Below are 22,554 nucleotides of genomic sequence, written 5' to 3' on the forward strand. Positions count from 1 at the left end.
GAATGGGGAAGGGAAAAGGAAGAGCAGAATCGTGTTGATCAGAGTACAAGGTGGGAGGAGGGGACGAGATGCAGTGCATATTAAGCAGACAGGCCTCAGTGACACTTACTGAAGTTGACCTGTGATCATATAGTCTGCGTATGTGTATGTGCCTTCTCCTTCTTTCCCAACTGAAGGGACAGAGACTGGGCCTCCTCACTGATTTATCTGCCAGCAGCACTTAGCGTGAAATGCCTTGTGTGTGGTCGGTGCTCTGTAGATAATTGGTGAAATGGGAACGAATGTGTCAAAATGAATTTGAGGGCAAATAAAAAGCTCATTTCCTATTTTGCTTTTTTCCTGTCCTTAAAAAAAATCCTTTATGATAAATCTGTGCTTAAGAATCTGAGATTCCGGGGCTTCCCTGGTGGCGCAGTGGTTGAGAATCCGCCTGCCGATGCAGGGGACACGGGTTCGTGCCCCGGTCCGGGAAGATCCCACATGCCGCGGAGCGGCTGGGCCCGTGAGCCATGGCCGCTGAGCCTGCGCGTCCGGAGCCTGTGCCCCGCAACGGGAGAGGCCACAACAGTGAGAGGCCCGCGTACAAGAATCTGAGATTCCTTCCCCATTTACTTAGTCTTTTCAAGATAGAGTTTGTCACTGGACCTCAATGGGTACAGGGGTTTTGGAAAATATTGATCAATGCTGCTTTTTGCATGAAATAGTACAATTCTAATGTATAAACTTCAATTCCATTTAGAAGAGCACAGAGGACCGTAGTTTGTTTACTGCTTTGGCCAGCTTTTTGCTGTAAAAGAATCATTTTTTTAAAACAATAAATAACTTTTGGGAACTGAATAGGGGAAAACATTTCAAGAGTATATTCTAGTATCAATTTGCCATGAAAAACTCAAAGGTCTCTTGACAACCTCTGGGTTTGATTAGCTTTCAGTTTACAAATACTCATCAAATGAAATAACATTTATCCCAGTGCAGAGCAATACCTTAGGTGGATTGTGAAGGTACGGATGTCACGTGACCAGTGAGTGTGCATTTCAGCTCTTACCTGAGGTTTAGAGATTATGGAAAATCAATGCAGAGTAGCTTTCTGGGCTGCATTCAGTCCATATAAGTGGGTCTTGAATCAAAAAACAGATCTAAGGCTGCAGTTGATCAGAGCTTTCAGGTGCCCAATTTAAAATGCAAATGGCTGCTGTGGCTGATAGAATTCTCCCCTGAGAGCTAAAAAGCTCTGTGTAATTTCGAGCCCTGAGTTCCATACTGCAGCTTCCACGGGAAGAGTATGCGTGTCATAGACTGCTAGCATGTCAGCGTCAGGAGGCTCCTGTGGGCCGCCTAGTTCAGTGCTTTTCCAACTGCTCTATCCGAGTCCTCCCGGGCGCCCGGCATGGGGGGGGCGGGGGAGGCTCTGAGTTATCTATCCCCAGTCCCATATCTGTTCTTCCATTCACCTCAGTACACTTTGACCAGTTTTATTGTCTTTATGCTTTTATGTAAGAGTTTGTGTGGAGGAAGTGTTCTGAGGCTAAAAATATCAATACTTGGGAAGAAGTAGCTTGATCTAGATTAGCTCATTCATTTTCCAGGTAAAGACACGGCAGCCTGGAGAAGGTAAGACACAGCTCTAGGTGGTTCTGTACTGCAGTTGTGACAGCAGTTAGGAATAGGCCTCTCTGGGACTGTTTCCTTATATGTCCACCTCATGGGCTTAGTGTGGGAATCACATGGGACAGACCAGGAAGCACAATGGATAAGAGAGTGTACATTTAATGCGTTAGTTAAATGTAAAGTATCACTATCATTTTCTCTTTTCTACCACTAGAGCAATCATGTGGGTTGTCAAACTGCGTTCCAGGGAGCCCTAGGGATCATTGCAGGAAGCGTAAGGGACCTCTTTTCTTCAGACAAAGCATCTTTCCTTTTATCTGCTTTCTACATTAGGCATCTAGGTAAAGTTTCTTTTATAGATAGGACTCTGTGACTTTCAAAAAGTTTGAAAACCACTGATCTAGAAGGAGTTTTGCAAATAAATAGCTATGCTTGTTTGAAAGGCTGGTGGCCATCTGTGCCCATTGAAATGGCTAGATACAGAACATGCAGGGCAGAGATTGCTTGAATACCTGGTTCGAGGAGATGGACTGCTGTAGATGTAAACATTATGCGCAGATTGGCCTGAACCAAAGAGACAGAAAACTGAGTGAGTGACAAGACTGAAACTCACTGTGGAAACCTTTGAGCTGCTTTGAGACGTGTGGTGTTTCTTAAGTCTGGGCGTTCCCAAGGCCTTTTATTTCTCGGCTCTGTTTGTAACCGATGTGGTGGTTTAATGTAAGTACCAAGGTGAAAACTAAGCGGTACCTGACAGGTGATGGCCCTTTCTTTCCTGTCTTCATTTTTTAGTGCACTTACATTTCAATCGACCAAGTTCCCAGGACCCATGCCATCGTGATAAGCAGACCTGCCTGGCTTTGGGGGGCAGAAATGGGAGCCAATGAGCATGGAGTGTGTATAGCCAATGAAGCCATCAACGCCAGAGAGCCAGCCGCTGAAACGGAAGCCTTACTGGGGATGGATCTGGTCAGGTACTGCCTGGTGATTCTTTGAAACAACTGCCCAGAACAGGTGGGGTGTGGGGATGGGATTCATCTCCCTCCAAACCTCATACTTCGTAACGCAGTCCCTCCAAAGAAGACGTGTGCCTTTCGATATAAACTTGGAGGTGATGGAAAAAGGAATAGATTACAACGGAGTATTATTCAGCAATAAAAAAAATTAAGTGCTGATACCTGCTATAACATGATGAATCTTGAAAACGTTATACTAAGTGAAAGAAGTCAGACACAAAAGGTCATTATTGTGTGATTCCATTTACATGCAATCTCCAGAATAGGCAAATTCATAGAAGCAGAAAGTGGATTAGTGGTTGCCTGGGGTTGGAGTGGAGGATGGGGAGTGATTCCTAATGGATATGGTGCTTCTTTTGGGGGTGTTGGAATGTTCTAAATTTAGATTATGGTGATAGTTGCACAACTTTATGAATATACTAAAGACCACTGAACTACACTTTTAAATGCATGAAGTTTATGGTCTTTGAAATGTATCTATCTAATAATATATAAAAATAAAAAGAATATATACAAATACATAAAAGATAAAGGAATACGGGCTTCCCTGGTGGCGCAGTGGTTGAGAGTCCACCTGCCGATGCAGGGGACGCGGGTTCGTGCCCCGGTCCGGGAAGATCCCACATGCAGCACAGCGGCTGGGCCCGTGAGCCATGGCCGCTGAGCCTGCGCGTCCGGAGCCTGTGCTCCGCAACGGGAGAGGCCACAGCAGTGAGAGGCCCCCATACCGCAAAAAAAAAAAAAAAAAGATAAAGGAATAAAGAATGGAAATCACTTCCCTCCTTTCCCCTCTAAGTCTTGGTTATCTTTTCTTCCTTTCCCTCCCCTTCCAGCCACAGTGTAACAGAGCGAAGCGGACGTGTAAGCTGGGCAGGATGGGGGTCTCTGTCGGTTTGTTCACTACTGTGTCACAAGCACTAGGGGTTGTGTGCCTGGCATGTAGTGGCTGATCAACGACTGAGTTTGGAAAGAATGACTAAAGTAGACGGTGGGTGGGAATGAAACAACGTTCTGAAATGGCTTCCTTTTTTTCTGAAATACTGAATTGCAGTAGAGTAATGGCATGATTGAAAGAGGATTGGGCTGGGGGCTGGAGGTCTTGGTCTTCAGTGTGGATACTTGTCACTTGTCCGATGTGAGGCCTAGATTGGGTGACCTCCAGAGAGCTTCCCACATGTAACATCCTATAAAAAGGAATAGAGGTTTTTACATTTTGTAGGTTTTGTAGGGAGAAATTGCACATCTACACAGAGACCTCCGTGGCCCATAGCTTCTTCCAGCTGATGGACAGGTCTGTTTGTGACACCCCTTTGATGCCATATTGCCTTTATACCTTCCTCACCCTTCCTTATGCTTCCTGGTTTATAAACTCAGAAGGAGCAGGTTCCCTGAGCTGGAGAAAAAGAGGGAAAAGCCTTATATTTATAATCAGTTTTCTCTTGATCAACAGAATAAAATGGATAGAATAACAACAAGTTGTGAGCTTATGTTTTGACAGTTGTCCCAGCATTTTTACCCCCGTGCTTAATAGAAATCCTAAAAATGAAGAGCTAACAATGAAAAATAATGTCCCTTTTGTGCCTCATTCATAGCCTTGCATTTTGAGTTATCATTGACTTTATGGCAGGGGATTTATAGAACTGGCAAATACCACCATTTAAACAGTTGATTTCTAAGGGACGATGGAAAAGAATTTTTAAAAAAAATTTCTTCAAAGCCTCTGATGTATCTTCTCAAGTTCATCAACCTATAGGGCAACGAGAGTTACTGAGCATCTGCTTTGTGCTAGACTCTGTGGGCACATGGAGAAGCTCAAAAACTTCAAAGAGATTTTAGTCTGGTTGCAGGGAGAAGACAGAAAATTGAGCAATGCAAGATTTTAAGACCAATTTAAGATGACAGAAGGAGAGGTGTGTCTCAAGGCAATCTGAGATTTGTAGCCACATGAATGGCACAGAATCCCAGGCCCTCAGCAAACACCCCTGGATGTTCAGAGATGATAGTGGACTGAGTCTGTTTAAGAATGCTTCAAGAAGAAGATACCTTTGACCTTTGACCTGGGTGTACAACGCTGCGGGATGTAGACCGAGAAGATATACTTGGCACATAATTGGAGTTGTGATAGTTACCAAGGTCTGGACACTAACAAGTGTCAGGAGTAGATTATAGGGTGAATTTAACCATAGTCATTTAACTTTAACTCCTTCCCTGGCCACCCATGTCCAGTTATGACAATAAAAGAGCAGGTGTGTGAAGAGGCCCCTGCCGCAGGTGTCTGCACCTTGAGTGGCTCTTTGTGAGTTCAGGGTCTCCGCTTTATACAAGCTATGATCAGTTCAGCCAAGCCCAGTCAGATAGTGAGGGGCCAGTTCATACTAACCGAATGCTAAAAGTGACCCCTGAGCCAGAAGGCCTCCTAGATCAATGTCTCAGAGGCTCCCAGGTGATGGGTGCCGAAGCGCCACAGAGCACTGTTTGAGTAGCAAGGCTCCAGAGCAGTGGGTCTCAAAGTGTGGCTGGTGACCCAGTAGCTCTGGCATCACCTGGAGAGTTGTTTGAAATGTAGATTCTGGGTCCCCACCACAGACCTCCTGAATCAGCAACTCTGGAGGGTGGGACCAGCAATCTGTGCTTGAACGCGCCCTCCAGGTGCTTCCGATACACACGAAGCATTGAGAACCAGTGCGCTAGAGGAATCTTTCAGTCCGTGAGCGGTGTTCTCTCAATTTGGGCTCAGTATCTGCAAGGTATTGCTGTTGGAGGGATCACTACTTCCTCTGTCCGTGCTTGTCTGCTGTGCTTGGATGCCAATTCTTTCCCGGACAACTCCTGGGAGAGCAAGCTGTTTGCATTTTACACTCTATTTCTAGTGCTTGCTAGACCTGGGGTTGATTATTCAAAGATTATATAGGGCCGGCTGCCCCTCTATGGATTCTGATCTTTTGTGCTTTTCAACAGCACGTCAAATCCAGCCTCAGTCCAAAGGGATGTTAAGCGAACATTGGTAGCACTTTATTGGGCACTGAGTTTAAGATAAAAGTATAATTTGTATGTGTTTCCTAGAGGTTTGCTGTGGGAATTCAAGCATTAGGCAATACTGTTTTTATATTTCATTTTCAGTTTATGTTTATGATGTTAAGTAACATCTGCTACTTTCGATCCACTGATCTCTGTGAGAATCTGTCAACGAATCCCTTTCTCCCGGGAAAAGGCAAATAAACACATATACTGCATTTTTGCGTGTTTCAGGAGGTTGGTTCCAAGTAACAAGAAGCTGAATGGAGCTAGCCTAAAAGATGGGAATTTAGGGCTTCCCTGGTGGCGCAGTGGTTGGGAGTCCGCCTGCCGATGCGGGGGGCACGGGTTCGTGCCCTGGTCCGGGAGGATCCCACATGCCGCGGAGCGGCTGGGCCCGTGAGCCATGGCCGCTGGGCCTGCGCGTCCGGAGCCTGTGCTCCGCAACGGGAGAGGCCACAACAGTGAGAGGCCCGCATACCGCAAAAAAAAAAAAAAAAAAAAAAAAAAAAAAGATGGGAATTTATTTTCTGGAGGTCAGGGCTCTCTTACAATCCAAGGTCTGTCTCTCATGATAATGCATCTTGGCCTCTTGGATGAGAACTAGAAAACGCTTAGAACTCATTCATCAGTGGCATTCTGGTACACATTTAATAACCAGACCCGGGTGGGCTGGGGTGGGGCAGCGCTCTGATTCGCAGCCTTTTCCAGTTTCCATGGTGTAAATACTCCCACGATGACCGATTTCAGGCTACCCATGGTTTAACAACTAGATCGAAATTCTTGATATAGGACAGTCTGCTCCGAGCTGGCACAGCTGGCCCCAGTGCGTCACTGCATTCATTCAGTGTTTCACGCCTCTTCTTCCCTTTGCATGACTGCTCTGTTCTCTTCTTTCTCTGTAGACTGACTTTTGCTGCTCGGTTTGGGTTTAACTTTGTCACTAAAACCCAGTCCATCCCAATATTTTAGAGCATCTTATAATTCTGGACACTTTCCATCAGACCCTGAGCATATCAAAAGACACAAAAGTCCCTGAAAAGAGGCCAGGGTAATCACTGGAAAGGGCCAAGGGTTGTCTTTAGGTTGTGAGGAGTGTGGGCACTCACAGGTGACCTGAAAGGGGGCCCAGCCAATGTCTGTAGGAGGAAAGAACCTGTGGATTAGAGTTACTATTTCCCGAACACTATTGTGTGATGCGTTTTGCACAGAATATTTCATTTAACTTTGACAACAATCCAGTGAAGTGGGTCTGATTACTTCTGTTTGGTAGACAGGAAATGGAGGTTAAGGGACTCGCCCGAGGCTTCGACAGAGCCTGGGGCCCGCTCCCCTCAGGAAGGCGATCCCTGTCTGTACTAGATCGCAGATTACTTCTCCTTCCCAGGAGCCAGGAAGCTCTGGATACCAAGAGATGGAGGTTAGTTCAAAAGGTTTCCCACATCCTTCTTCCAAATCAGTGCAGCCCTCAGCATCTACTTTTCCCCCTCCTGCTTCTATCCCTCTGGCTAGAGTCTGGGAATCGTTCGATGTCCCCAAAAATCATGAACCAAGAGGGGCCTTGCAGACCCCTGGATTTGCGGGGGAGAAGGAAGATTATTTGCATCTGCATCCCTATAGGAACACCAAGCTCATCCCTAAAAGGGGAGGGGAGTTGACTATTTTCATGACTTTCCCCAGGGCAGTGATTATATATCCACGGTAAATCTAGTTAGAACTTAGTTTTACCTAATTGGGATTCAAAGGCACAGAGGTCTCCCTAATCAATGGAGACATAGGTGTCAGAAAGACAAGCCAGCCAAGTTTCTAAACACGAGGGCTTGCATTAGGGGAGTTCACACGGTGCTCATCTTCCTTAGTGAGCTGTGTTAACCTTTCAGGAATGGGCACAGTGAGCTTGACATACTGTTGAAAAGGTCACGGGCCCCAAAGAGGGATTTTCTCCGGGATTTCCCATAAAAAATAAGGATCTGAATTTGGGAGCATCTAACTCCAAGACCCAGAAAAACCCGGACCAAGCACACACTCGGAAGGATTTGAATTGCACTGAAGGTTGATGTCAGAGCGAGACTCTAACATTGGCCCAGTTAATTTCATCCCTTTTCCTGCCCCAGTCAAGCCCATAATGAGGTGTAGCACCCGAAGTGAAAGTAGGCATGGGGGCCAGCAAGGCTCTGTTCTCATTTTGCATCAGATGAATCTGCCTCATCTACGAGGGGAAACTGTCATGAAGAGCTTTAAAACAGGCCTCAGTGTCGGGAGATTCGTGGCCTGGGTCACCATAGCCTGGCTCATTTGTACCTCTGAGTCTCAGGCGGAGAGGGTGTAACCCGCGGTCATTCACAGCTCTGGCAGTTGTCCTGTTCTCAGCCCATGGCAGAGAGACCGCAAGGGACTGGTCAGGTGAGACAAAGGCGTATCTTCTCCCCATGGTCCCGGCATGAGGGGTGTAATCAGAATCGTGTCTGTGGCTGAGGGCTGAGGCACCCCTGCAGGTGCTGTGCAGAGGGCATCAAAGTCAGTGTGGGAGGGCACGTGTGTTGGGATCTCAGCGTGGGACCCAAACAGGCAGAACAGCAGGGGAGTAAATTAGAAACTGCACAAGAGAAGTCACAGCTTCCAGAGGTGGCAGTATTGCCCCGGCTGGGTATTCACAGGCTCCTAGCACACATTTGCACGGGTAAGCTGGGGCCCTGCAAAGGCCCTGGGCACGAGGTTCTCCCTGGAATACATACATTAGACGGTGTAACCAGGGGCCACCAGGGACCTGTGGAAAGCAGGGCCCCTCCTGTGTGCCCAGCTCTGGGCTGTGAGAGGTACTCACAGCACACTTGTTTGCTGTGGATCCTCGAGGTAAGGTGAGCACTTATTTCCTCTACTCCTTTTTGGAGAAGATGGCACTGACCAACAGAAGAGTCCACTAATTCCATCTTCTAACAAGTTTATTCTTTTACCACTCCCATGAAGTCTCAGGCTTCAGCTTCTCAAAGAATTGCCTTGTCACCAAGTCTCCCTAAATAAGCTTAAATTGAGAAATGCCAAATGAATTGATATATAATTACCTACGAAAATAAGCCTCTTGCAAAGATAAGACCAGAGCACAGAGTTGCATTATCCGGCAGCACAGTGAAACGTCCCTTCAGGAAGAATCAAGCTGGGTGAATTTTAATAAGGATTGCATCTCAAGTTGAAAACTCACCCAGGACTGGCCTCTGCTATCATCTTAGCAGGCTCACTGCCCTGTTCTGTGCTTCTGCCACCAGAATTACAAGTCGAACGAAGAGATGAATAAATAGACATTTGCCGGGCACCCATGACCTGCCATCTTCTTTCAAATCAGCCTGAGAGGGAAGTAGTACTGTTTTCACTTTACAGCTGAGAAAATCAAGGTTCGGAAAGTTTACGCCCGGTGGATAGCAGAACCAGAATTAGAACTGAGGTCCCTTTATCTCTGAGTCATTTGTTTTTCTGTCACGGTGTGCTATGTCTGGAAACTTACTGATCACGTACTTGGTGCTAGGCCCTAGAGCCATGTATTTTCATGTTCATTGTCTCCTAAAACCCATCCTCATAGTACTCAGTGATGTAGGTATTTATTTTACAGGTGACATAAAACTGAAGTTCAAGTATATTATGGAACTTGCTCAGGGTCCCACAGAGGGCAGTCTGTGCCTGCTTTAAGGGGTCTATTGATTGGAAGGGCTGGGAGGGGACTGCTGTTTCACTTTGAAAGAAATATATCCTTTTGGATGGCTGAAGCTGTAAGCCACACCAGTAGAGGTGCGCTGATAGGTAGGAGAATATGTAGAAAAAGGACTGATCGTGTACGAACCAGCCGCCCATTGCTAATGAGATCGTGAGTAAATTATATGCACAGAGGACAATGGCTGGCTGTGGAGCACTTTTATTACTAATCGGAATATCTGGTGTAGAATAATAGAGGTCAAGGCTGGACTGGGCAGAGGTTTCCTTTTGCCCAGAGGCAGGAGGGAGAACAAGCCACAGAGAGGGGGGTTCTTGCTAAGGGCTGCAACTGAGCTGACCAGCTCCAGGGGAGTCAGAATTAGAAAAGAGAAAGAGAGGTGGCCGAGCTTCCTTTCAAGAGGGAGAAGCCACTGGGCTCCTGACTCCTGTCTCTCTATGCAAGGGGGGCATCCAAAGACAGAAAACGCCCCCATGATTTTGAGCCGAATGTGTGACAGTTGTGTGTCTGAGTTCAAGTGCTGTTTATCGGTTTGCGTATTGTCTTGAGTGTGCTTAACATAGTTACACACGTTGGCGTTTCTTCATAACTCAGCCCCGTCCCAGCCTTTGGTTCCTATGCTGATAATGAGGTGGTGAGAAATGACAGAGGTATATGCTTCTGGTGTTCTTACTTCAGGCTTGGTTTAGAGAGAGGGGCAACAGCTAAAGAAGCCTTAGATGTCATCGTCACCTTGTTGGAACAACATGGGCAAGGCGGGAATTATTATGAAGATGCAAACTCCTACCACAGCTTCCAAAGTGCATATCTGATCGTGGACAGTGAGGAAGCCTGGGTGCTGGAGACCGTGGGGAAGTACTGGGCTGCGGAGAGAATCACAGGTGAGTGGGGTGGCCGGTGGAGAGTTTCGAGGACAGGAAAAGCTGAGGCCATGGTACCTGGACTCAGAGAAGTCATGCTGCTGTTGCAGACCCTCTGTGCTTCATGTGTAGGCTCTGGAATGCCTCTCATTTCTGGGCTTCTGCTTCTAGAGAGGAACGGGGGTCTCCTGAGCCTGGAGTGAAGGATGTCAATGCTTGGGAAGCACACTCCTGACGTTTCATATTGACTGTTTGCCTGGGGGCAGGTCCCAATTCTTAGTTACAGCGACAAAGTCCCAGAGATTTTTCTCAACCTCATGCACACCCGTGTGCACACACATGCACCCAGACACACGTATATTTGCACGCACATTCCATTAATTTAACACAATTCATGAGCGGGAATTCCCTGGTAGTCCAGTGATTAGGACTCCGTGCTCTCACTGCCAGGGGCCCGGGGTTCAATCCCTGGTCGGGGAACTAAGATCCCATAAGCCATGCAGTGTGGCCTAAATAAATAAATAAGTAAAACAATTCATTATCAGGGCTACTGTGTTTTTCTAAATGTTGGGACCTGACAATAATTTGAATGAAGAAGTATCGTATTTTATTTTATTTTTGAAAAAACTATATATATATATATTTGACCAGAGGGCAGTAGTGTAAACTGTTCCTTCAGGTGGAGTGAGACTAAATTGAGGAGGAGGGCTGTCTGGAGCTGCAACGGTCATGAGTCTCGTTAGTAGCACAGTGCCTCTTTCAAAGCACCTTTCACTTTTCTCGTGAGCAGTAAATGCTTGGGGTCTAGTTCGCCAGATCAAGTGACTGTTGCTCATTGAAAATGCGATAAAATGTGTCAGGACTGGTCACACCTCCTGGGAAATCTTAAAAGAGAACCAAGGATCATCTGTTTCTCTCTTCAAAAACAGAACCCATTCCTCCCTGTAGTTAAGAGTCAAGTTGCAGGGGAGAGATGCCCTGTAAATTTCCATCTCTTGATTAAGTCTTTGTAAGTCTATTTCTAAATAACTGGGTTTTGCACTCTCTACAGAGGGAGTCAAGTGCATTTGCAATCAGCTTTCGCTCACGACTAAGATCGACGCAGAGCATACTGAACTCAGGAGTTATGCTCAGAGTCAGGGCTGGTGGACGGGAGAGGATGAGTTCAATTTTTCTGAAGTTTTTTCTCCAGCTGATGACCATCTAGCCTGCTGTTCAGGCAAAGACAGCTTAGAAAAGCAAGAAGGTAAGTTAGTGTATCCCTTACAATTCTCCCTCTCATACCCTTTGTCTTGCAGCTATTTCAGAGACCTTGTTTGAACTTGGGAGGATGAGCAGAGAGGAAGGGTAGAGAATAGACCTTGTATATAGAGACCGACTTGTGCTAAAGTCCTTTCTGTGCAGGCAGGATGGCAACTTGCATTTATTTTTACATGATGCTTTCTCATCGTGGATGTTTCCTTTTCCTGTTTCTCCCTTAAATGCTGATGTCATTATGCTTGTCTTTTTGATACTTATTCCAGCCTTGCTTATACCTCAGCATTTGTATATTTGACTTACCTTCTTCATATATTTTCCTCTCCCGTTAGCCTGCTGAGTTGACATCAGGGGTGTTGTCTTTTACTCATCTTGGGATCCCCTTGTGAGGCTTGTTATGGTCCTTTGTTCCGTGAACATTTGTTGAGTCAAATGGTTTAACTGAATTCCTTTCATGAACCCTCTATCTTCCACCCAGTATTGACTTAGTCAGAATCCATGTTTAGGTAAATGTGGGTGACTGGATAGCTTGTTACTTTTATGTGTGAGTGGAAAACCCTTCCACATAAACACAGTGGCCACATTTTACATTTGCCGTTGGTAATTTAGAACAGGAGTTGGCAAACTATAACTTGTTGGCTGCTGCCTGTCTTGTCAATACAATTTGATTAGAACACAGCCACACCCATTTATTTACCTGTTGCTTATGGCTACTTCCATGCTACATGGCAGAGTTGAGCGGTTGCGACAGGTAAGTTATGGCAGAGATTACAGGGCCCATAAGCTTAACATATTTCCTATCTGGTTCTTTAAGAAAAAGTTGGCTGACTCAATCTAGAAGAACGCTTTAGGACTTCTGCTATAGAACTTAATTAATATATTCTGGGTAGGAAGGTAAGAAAGTATGCATTTACAAATGGGAACATTATAAGAAACCCTAAACGTTTTTAACTTAAAAAACCTAGGTTGGTAAAAGTATATAATGCCAGTTGTAAGGTAGTCCTGCCAAAATCAAACGTAAATCTGATGAAGCTTCTGGATCTAGCTACTGGTTTACCAGAAATACAGAGGATGGAGGAAAATATTCAAAACACCATCTGCAAAGTCCATCTTGCAAAGTCCAGAGTGTGAGAAACTCAGGAGAAATGGCCCAACAAATAAAATGCAAGGGGGAAAAATAAGACACAGTGACTAAAAGAGTTTTAAGAGACATTATCAACCTGTTGGATCCTGGTTTAAATCAGTAAACTCATTTATGAAACAGTGAGGAAGTTTGAACCTCATCACACCTAAAATGTTAACAGTAAGTCCTTTTGTTCTTCAACTATCCAAGGTTCAAACTTCTACTCATAGAGACTTACAAAGAGGATGTGAGTCATGGTAGTGAAGTTTAAGGCACCTTTTCTCTATGTGATGCTCTGATTTGACCTTTGTGAACACACTGAAAAAATAGTGTTTCAATGAATTATGAACAGAGGGAGAAAACGTAGAATCAGGATCCTGTGTAGTAAAAGATTTGTTAGTCTGTTTATCTGAAGTCAGAGCCAATAGTCCCCATGGCTCTAAATATTCTAAATACTTCTCTGAGTATATTTCCCACTGCAGGGAGGTCATTCTCCAAATATAGTATTGACTCTAACCAGCAAGATTGTACCAGAGAGCTTGCTGGGTGCACTGCATAGATTGCATACTTTCTTATGAATATCATTCTCTTGCATACTGTACTAGTTGAGGAATTGCTAAGTGCTGCAACACAGAGACCCCAGAAAAATGTGGCTTACAGAAAATGGAAATTTATTTCTCTCCCATGTTACAGTCTAGATGTATATGGACAGTCCAGGGTGGGTGGGTTATTCTGCCTCAACACGTGACTTCCTTTTGTGGTCCACTCACTGGCATCTCCCAGCCAGCAGGAAGGGAGGGAAAAAAGTGAAAGGCAAACATTCCTTTTTATGGATGTAATGGGGAAGTTGCCCATATAATTTCTGCTCACCTCCCGTTGGTCAGGATCTATCATGTGAGCACATCTAGCCACAAGGGAAGCTGGGAAATATAGTCCCTACTTGGGCAGTTCTGTCCCCAGCTGTAATTTCAGGGGTTCTGTTACTAAAAAAGGAAGGGACTGATGGATTTTGTTTCCAGCTTGCCTCCTCTCTCTCTCTTTTCTTTACAGAAAGCATCACTGTGCAGACTATGATTGACATCTTACGGGACAAAGCCAGTGGAGTCTGTATAGACTCCGAGTCTTTCCTTACCACAGCCAGTGTAGTGTCTGTCCTGCCTCAGAACAGAAGCTCGCCATGCATTCACTACTTCACTGGGACCCCAGATCCTTCCAGGTTTGTCTGAGACACAGTCACACAGGTGGCCAGCGTGTGCTTCCCTTGAGAGCTCACCCAGTAATCACACACTGAGTTCCTGCACCTCCTGCTGTGTAGCTGAGTCACATTTTTTAGTCATCTCACCATGGCCAGTGCAGCACAAAGAGCTGTGATGAAGGGAAGTTCTTGGCTTTTGTCACATAGCATTCATCACGATCATGGAAGCAAATTGTTTTCAATTCAACAGACATTTATTAATATATATTATGGGCCAGGCATTGTGCTGTATTTGAGGGATGCAAAGATAAATAAGACCCAGTGAGACAGAAAGATACAGGAATGCCCAAGATTGATCAAAACCACCAGTTCCTATGAGTTAGGGGACAGAATGGTCCAGAGGCAATGCACACTGAAGCCACTTCAAGTGCACTGGCCTCTTCTCTAAGACATTGTGTTTTAGGGTATTGTTTTCTGCCCACACACTTCAGCAAAGGGCTTGCACTGCACAGTGTTTAAGAACACGGCGTCTAGAATAAACTGCCAGGCGTTGAATTCCACCTCTGTCACTTAGTAACTGGTAAGTCTCTTAACCTCTCCAAGCTTGTGTCTGTCCTGTACAATGGACACAATACCAGCCCCTACTGTTATATGCTTTTGGGGAGGATTAAATGAGATAATCCAAGTAAATGCATAGTAGGTTTAACTATTATTTATTAAGACTATCTCTGATCTACCAGGTAGACAGCAGCCCTTCTCCTTGGTAACTTTCAGTCATGCACACCACAAATCATGTCATCAGTGGCTTAGACACAACCATCCAGTGATTTCTAAATTATCAGAATCACTTAGGGGAGTTTTTGAAAAATACAGGTGCCTTGACCCAAACCTATTGTATCAGAATCTTTAAGGTGGGCTTAGGAATCTGTCTGGTGAGTCTGATCCTCAGCCTGGAGAGGTCTAGAAGACTCTGCCCATTCCAGTAGGTTCTCTGGTATTTTTCATGGCTGAAAACCATCATCCTTTGAGTATCAGGTATCAGACCTTTGACTCTGCTACCAGGGAATCTGTAGCTGTTTGATTTCTTTCCCTTTCCCAGCTGAAAGTATTTACTCTCCCCTTATTGTTTCAGGAATACAAGACAATGGCAGTGTCCAGCTAGGGACTGTTTGATGACTCAGGGGAGGAGCCAAGTACCTTTCCTGAGCCTTTGACCTCACTACTGCCAACATCAATAGATCTAACAAGACCTATTAAATTCAGTATAAGCTATCCTTAGTTTTTCATTCATTCATTATTCATTCAACAAGCACTTACTAGGCACCTGCTGTGTACCACATCTTATGCTTGTTGGGTCCTAGAGACAAAGTGTGTGCAGGATAAGACAATGAAGGGGGAAACCACAGAGGAAGAACTCTTGAGCACTGGGGGTTGTAGGAAGAGAGGTTTGTTAGGTGCCAAAAGCAGGAATTACATTCTGGGTAGAGGGAACAGCATATGCAAAGGCAGAGAGGCGTGAGACAGAATGGCACACATTGCAACTGTGCATCCTCTTGTAGTTTCTGTTTCCACCCCTCCTCCACCCGCGCCCCCCTCGCCCCCCCCCCCCACACCCCCCACAGTACACAAGCCCAACGTGGGACCTCTGCTGGCCTCTGAAGCGAGCCTTGCCCTCTGGGCAGTATTCCAGGCAACCTCTCAGGACACGCCTCTGTTTGACTCCAGCTGCTTTCTCTTGATTTTATCTTCCAGTTCTGAACGCGTGGTTCCATGGCCCCACTCCCACCCCCTTTTTGATCCATCAGATCTGGGGCTTGTCTTTCCCCTCCCTGGTGTCTGACTTCCCCTTGTAGACTCTGACCTTGCTTGCTGGTAGCTTTTGTGAGCACTTTGTGCCGGCCCGCAGGGGTGCATGTAGGCATTTAGAGTCTGTCTGGAACACTCTGCCGAGGCATTTAGACATTGTTCTTCAGGGAACAGGAGCCTTTGAAGGAGCAGGTTGAACTGAAGAATGACCACAGCAACCCCCTTGGTTCCTGATGTCTCAGACAGCTGCTCTAACTGTGCTTAGAAGACAGGGCTTTGTGATTGCCGGGATGTGAAGATAAAGCAATTCTGTTTCCTAGGGTAAAGTACACGGCCTAATATAATTCTAAAAATGAGCTGGAAAATAGCTTTCTAATATCTAAAATGGAAAATTTCAAGTAATTTTAAAAGAAAGTTATTCATGGTTAAATTAATTGAAAAGACCTTAAAGGCTATTAAGGGCTTCCCGGAAGACATTCATTTTTATCTTCCCTGGTTAAATAAGCTACATTTCCTACTGTGACTATAGAACTGTCATAGATTTATTTCCTCCTATTCAACATTTCAATGTTTCTCTGTAATTGGGCATGCTCAACATTTTGTATTTTGTCATCAGGAAGGGTTAATTACCTACTCTTGGGTTTTTAGGTAATAAAATTAGGGAAATTTTAACCGGCTTCTGCTAATGCTAAAAACATTAGAGAGATGTTTGCAAGAAATAGTTTCAGAGCAGTGGACTTGCAAAAGATTATGATCAAGAAGACTATATTATTTACCTTCCTAATTAATGTTAGAAACCAAAGGACATCATCTTACTATTGGTTTGTCTGCTTCAGAACTTCTTGGCTCTTTGCTCATTGCATTAATTATAGATCCTTTTCTCAATATAGCTTGTTCTCACATTCCCTTTTTTTCTTCCTCCTTCCCTCCCTTCTCTCCTCCCTTCCTCCTAATATGTACCAGGTACTATGTAAGTTTGAGAGTTGGAAGCAGATGCAGTAGTCAGAGTTTGAGAATGGGTGGGAGATGCAAAAGACCTTTAATTAATCTTATTGAGCAGGCAAATTCCATCATATTAATATTCTATTGAGTCAGCTGGTGCCTTGATCATCCATATAGTGACACTCATTGGCTTCAGTGCACCGGTTCTGACCTTTGGAGGCCATTTCCTACGTGGAAGCAGTACTTGTTAAAGCTCATCGATAGGAAGAATTGGAGAGGGAAAGAGCAGAGAGGTAGCTTCGCATTTTTTTTTTTTTTTTTTTTTTTTTTGCGGTACGCGGGCCTCTCACTGTTGTGGCCTCTCCTGTTGCAGAGCACAGGCTCCGGACGCGCAGGCTCAGCGGCCATGGCTCACGGGCCCAGCCGCTCCACAGCATGTGGGATCTTCCCAGACCGGGGCACAAACCCATGTCCCCTGCATCGGCAGGCAGATTCTCAACCACTGTGCCACCAGGGAAGCCCAGCTTCGCATTTTGAGGCAGTGTAAAATTCTGAGTCTCATGGTGTGCCGGAGCCTATGGAAGCTGATGATGTCATCTCTTCCCAACCCTGTGTTCAGTGACATCACATCGGTAGCTTTAAATGGGCCCCAGTGGGCATGTTTACACCGTGGAAATCGGCAGACATCATGAATTAGGGCTTGTTATTTTCACCACTGAGAGGCCCCTGCATCCGAGAAGACACACAAATACTCAAGATATAGGATGGATAAACCAAGAGGGGGGAGAGTATTAAAAATTTTCCATTTTAAATATTAGAAGGCTATTTCCCCACCCATTTCTTTAATTGTATTAGGCCGTGTACTTTAGCCTGGTAAACAGAAACTAGGGAGGAAGTTCTAGGAAAAAGAGGGTGTTTGACCCACTTTAGTGGCAGGGAATGGGGAGATGCAAGGGACATGGTGTGTGTGTGTGTTTTCTTCATCTTCTCCCAGGTACTAGGCTTGAGAGGCTACATTGCATCAGCTGAGACCGTCTTGTCTGGATAATTCAAATGTTACTGACAAGTGGAACCTTTTCATTATTGGAGATGATGTTATGGGCTGTAGACACCATAGTGTACTATGTAAATACAGCGTGGGGCACAGCCTGCACAGACAGACACAGAGCTGAGGGCCTTGTGTAAAATAGCACTCCCTCTGATTTCATTTTCAATTCTCCCAACACTGTCTTTTTCCTCTCTCATACCCCACGGTTTTGACTTTCCAAAACCTCCCAGAGAATCTGGATCTAGCCCTCAGGGTGTCCCATGCTCCACAAGTACTAGTTCTCTTTCCCTCTAAATGAAAACACCCTTCATGGATAAGTTCTGCTCTCCGCCAGATGTGGCTTTGACTCTGTGATTAAAGTGACTCACAGTCAAGCTGGGATAATGCATGGATGAACCATTCAGAGGGACAGCTGCAGTTGAGAGAAACTGGTTCTTCCAGGCCCTTTTCAGATTGGTTCAAAGTTTAGCAGATTCATCCAAGCAGGAGCCTTTGTGCTATTTTCTGTGCCAGCAGATCTGCCGGGGACTCCAGGGCACAGGATAAGCCCAGCTTCATCGGTCAGGGAGCTTCTGCATCTTCAGTGTAAACAGAGCCATGCATGTTTGAAGTCAGAAATGTGAGCTGGCCACTGGTACTTCAATTCCAAAATCCCAAAGCACAAAACTGTTTTGCTTTTCTGCAGTAGCATAATGAGTATATATATAGGGATATATAAGGGTGAGTGGTAATGGGGGAAAATGACTTAGATTTAGAAGATCTGAATTTACTTCTCCATCTGGCACGTATTAGGAATGTGCCTGTGAACAAAGCACTTAGCCTCTGCGAGCCTCAGTCATCTCATCTGTGAAATGGTACAGAAGTTTTTGCCCTGCCTTGTTCACTGCTGCAGGGGTCCCCAACCAACCCCTGGTCCACAGCCTGTTAGGAACCGGGCCGCACAGCAAGAGGTGAGCGGCAGGCGAGCGAGCAAAGCTTCATGTGCCGCCCCCCATCGCTCACGTTACCTCCTGAGCCGTCCCCCCAACCCCCCGCCGTCCGTGGAAAAATTGTCTTCCACGAAGCCAGTCCCTGGTGCCGGAAAGGCTGGGGACAGCTGCCCTGCTGTATCCCTAGTACTTAGAATAGTATCTGGATCTCAGCATTACACACATATTGAATGAATGAAATTCCATGAGAATTGAATGAAAGCACTTTGAAAATTATGATATATTGTAAAATGTTAGAGACTTTCATGATAATTTTGTTTCCCTTCCAAAGGAAGAAACAAATGAGAGGAAAACAGATTTTTTACACTGGCTTGGTGCATCCATCTTGAGGTTTTTAGAAAGAAAAAAGGGACAGAGAAGGCAAAGATGCCTCCAGTGAAGTGCCTTTCTTGGCTGTGGCTCAGAGTGTCACCCAGGACTAAAATCCTGCAGACTCTGAGACAGACCTTGCAAGCCCGTGCTGGCTTCGTGTCATCGGATTGTGTGCCGTGGCCCTTCGGTTTGTCTCAGCAAGAGCTGACGGGTGCAGTGGTGGGGTTCCCTTTCATGTTGCTCATGGCTTTCTTTGTTTAATTGTCCTGCTCCAGGGTCCCCTTAGCGTAGCTCAGCCACCTTTAAACTTCCTCATGAACCAGCTATGAGGAAGGTGGGCCGACCTTTGCTGGTGGAAGCACCTCCCCTTTGGGGCCTATCATCCTGTATGCGTGTCACGCCACGCCGTGGAGGGGCTGGGTGAGCAGGGTGAGCTCTGGGTTAGGGGGCTTCTCTGAAGGTCAGTCTGTGAGGCAGCTCTGAGGGTGAAGTAGAATCAGCTTCTGGAGCTCCCTCAGCCGTGTCCCGCCTGCATCCGAGCCACCCACGGGCTCCTCTGGGGGTTCTCCACATGGCTGATGAAGTGGGCACCGCCCTGGCTGGGTGGGCCTGGAGGGGTGGTCACGACCCAGAGGGCAGTTGAGCTTTGCCGCTGGCTGGGCGTGCGGCCTTGGCAAGTCGTTGCCTCTTTCTGGGCCATTAATTAGCATACATTTACTCAAGTGGCATTTAAGAAGCTACCGTGTGAGGTTCAGTGTGGGAAGATGTCAGAGGATCTTCTCATCTATTTTGACTTTTAACGAGATTTTCTGTAAGGATTGGCAGGAAATAAGAACATTTGGAAACTGCTGAGTTATCCACATTGCCCTTTTCTGGATATATGTAGACATAAATTATCAGGACTGAGTTATAGATAATTCCCACATCCTGGTATATTAGTATTATTGCAGTTTCTTATTGGCAGTAATTTTATTTATTCAATCTCAGAAAAAACCTCCTTTAACCACCAGACACATCTATGGTTCATGTTTTTAGCAGCTGAGGTTGCTGATTTCCTTATAGACTTTGGAAAAAAACTCTTGGAGAGGTTTGGCTGCCTTAGAATATTATGGGAACCTCGTCATATTATTTACTTATTTATTTTTAAAGTTAAAATGGATGGATGGGAGGGTTAAACATATGGTCCCTCCTGTTTTAGAAATGCTATCAGACACTCTCACTGATGTTAAAATGAGTGTGGACTGGTTTGAAGTTCCATCACATAGAGGGTTCTGATTTTTGCTCTGCTATTATCCTGTATATTGGGTGCAGAAGACCATGATTGTTCTTAGCATGAACTTCTTGAAGACACACGTTCACAGGCCACATGACATAGAAAGAGAAATAACACAATAGCTTTCGAAGTTGCAAGGGACCGTAGAGATCCTTTCAGTCCAGTGAGAGACAGAGAGGGAAAATGACGGTCCCCATAGTTGGTCAAAGGTGACAAGGGGACACACACACCCATTCTGAGTCCCAGCCCAGTTCCCTGCCCCACTGTCATGAGGCAGTAGTGGTCGCTCAGCAAGACCAGCGCCATCCTTCTCCCTCACAGGGCCAGCGTCGGGATGGTCCTGAGCCGCATGGTAAGAAAAGCACTGAGGTTCCAGAAACTGAATGACAGATTTCCCAATGAAAACATCACTCCCACATGGCCTTTTGAAGGGTAGGGAAAAGAGGTGCAGTGGGGGGGATTGTATGGGGTAGCATCACACGAGTGAACATCATCTGTGGCCTGCGGCCGGTGTAAAATGGGAGAACCCCTGTCCCAATGAATCTCCTCAGCAGCCCGGGCTCAGCAGCTCTGCTGGACACTGCAGTTCCCCTGGCTCGCCATGGCTAAGCCTGCGCCTGCACCCACCCCGCCTCCAAGCCCAAGAGCAGGGGATCCCCCGGCTCTGACCCTTTCTGCCTAGCACTGGGCCTGGGGAGGAGGTGCGAACTGTGCAGGTTCTGGGGTGCTTGGCAGGAGCCCAGGCCCAGTGTCCCTCAGGGGGGGGTCTCAGCTCAGGCCAAGGAAGCTGCAGGTCACATCTGCTAGAAGACGGTGTGTGTTGTGTGCACTGACTTTTCAGGAAACCCCGAGTGCTGTCAGGCCCTGGAGGATAGGACACTTGCCTGCTGTGAGGCTGCTGTGTTGTCAGAGGCCAGAGGGGCACAGAGGCAGTTAGTTCTGGATGTCTCTATGCTGGACTCTGCCCTCTTCCACCTCTTTCCCCTCCCTCTCTCCCTCCTTCCCACTCTCCTCTCTCTCTCCCGATCCATTACCATCTGCCAGTGAACCCTCAAACTGCCCTTTTGCAGAGTCAACCAAATGACCAACTGGAGAATTCAACTTCATGTAATCAAAATTCTTTAGAGGCTTTAAAATTGTGCATCAATTCCTTTCACTTTCAACAGTCACCCATTCAACATTCAGGAGAAGGGAAGAGGAGGGATGTATTTTCAGGAGGCCGTAGGAAATGGCAATGTGTGTTCCCTCTGTATAAGGTAGCTCCCCTGCATCTTGGGGAGGGAAGTTCCTTGGGAGGACTCGGCCTTGTGGAATTAGGTCCAGCCTACATGCCTATGCCTTGTGCTTCACGGTGGATGGGCCCAGTCTCCTGCGTTTCCATCACCTGCAGAAAACAGCACTTATCCTTAACCTGTACCGCCAGCTTTGGGAGCAACTGCTTTCAATATTCAAAATAAATTAGGATGAGCCCGATCTTTCATGCTGTGATCAGGGTCTGTCTTCTTTACCTGAGCCCTTTTCCCTTGACAACCTCAGGGAACTAACCCAAGAGGTCACTCCTAGTTACTGTGGTCTCTGGTCATGCTCCTCAGCCTTGGAGGTCATCAGTCCCCGGGGGACCTTAACAAGCAGGTTCTATTCAGCAGGACGGGGATGGGGCCTGAGGGTGCTGATGCTGCTCAAGTCCAAGGACACAGTTTGGGTACAAAGGTCATGGGTTTCCAGTTCTTTGCAGATTGTGGCATAGTGAAAATGTTTGTATGGCACACCGGCGAGGCTGCTCTGGCCGCCTCGAGTCCAGGCATCTCGGGGCTGAGGGACTCAACCTCCCAGCTCACTTCTCACCCACTGGAGGCACCAGTTAAGAGGAGAGGAAATAACCCAAACCTGAGCCGTACACACGGGGTGTGGGTGTGTGTCTCATTCTCTCCAATGGTTATTGCAGGTGCCCGCGTGGTGTGATTGAAAACAGGCCACCCTCGGGGCCCAGAGGGGCCTGTGCTCTGCCAGGAGGACTGCTTTGATCCAGCCGTGTTCTTTGTGGGTGCAGAGCAGGGAGAGTGAGGCTCTCTTCCTCTAGTGTTACTGTCAGCTGTGGTCACCACAGACCCCGTTGGCCTGGGATCCCAAGATGCAGTTTCTTAGACACATGGCTGTTTTGGGGTGTGTGCGCGTCTGGGGGGATGTGTTGAAATGTCCCCAGGTATGCACAGGTGCACAACCCCCCCCCCCCCCCCCGCACAGAGCCGTGTCCCCTAAGACATCCCTCGTGCCAAAAGAGCCGAATCGAAGAGTTCTTGCGTTAGCCGCCTACTATCCCCTCAGCCTCACACAACCAGACTTCTGTCCTCTGTGGTGTGTCCTCTCTGGGGCCCCGGGATTCTTTCTTTGTCATATGTCTTAATCT

General features: G+C 46.5%; 1 protein-coding gene across 1 annotated transcript in view; it reads left to right on the forward strand.

Annotated features, from left to right (window-relative positions):
• Window positions 1–22,554, forward strand: part of SCRN1 (secernin 1) — a 59,281-nt gene that overhangs the window by 30,116 nt on the left and 6,611 nt on the right. The window contains exons 3-6 of the mRNA XM_059074357.2: window positions 2,401–2,582; window positions 10,021–10,223; window positions 11,254–11,448; window positions 13,633–13,798. Of these exons, the coding sequence (XP_058930340.1) occupies window positions 2,401–2,582; window positions 10,021–10,223; window positions 11,254–11,448; window positions 13,633–13,798 (746 nt within the window). The remainder of the gene's footprint in view (window positions 1–2,400; window positions 2,583–10,020; window positions 10,224–11,253; window positions 11,449–13,632; window positions 13,799–22,554) is intronic.

Source organism: Kogia breviceps, chromosome 9, assembly GCF_026419965.1.
Source record: "Kogia breviceps isolate mKogBre1 chromosome 9, mKogBre1 haplotype 1, whole genome shotgun sequence".
In the NCBI taxonomy this organism is placed as follows: domain Eukaryota; kingdom Metazoa; phylum Chordata; class Mammalia; order Artiodactyla; family Physeteridae; genus Kogia; species Kogia breviceps.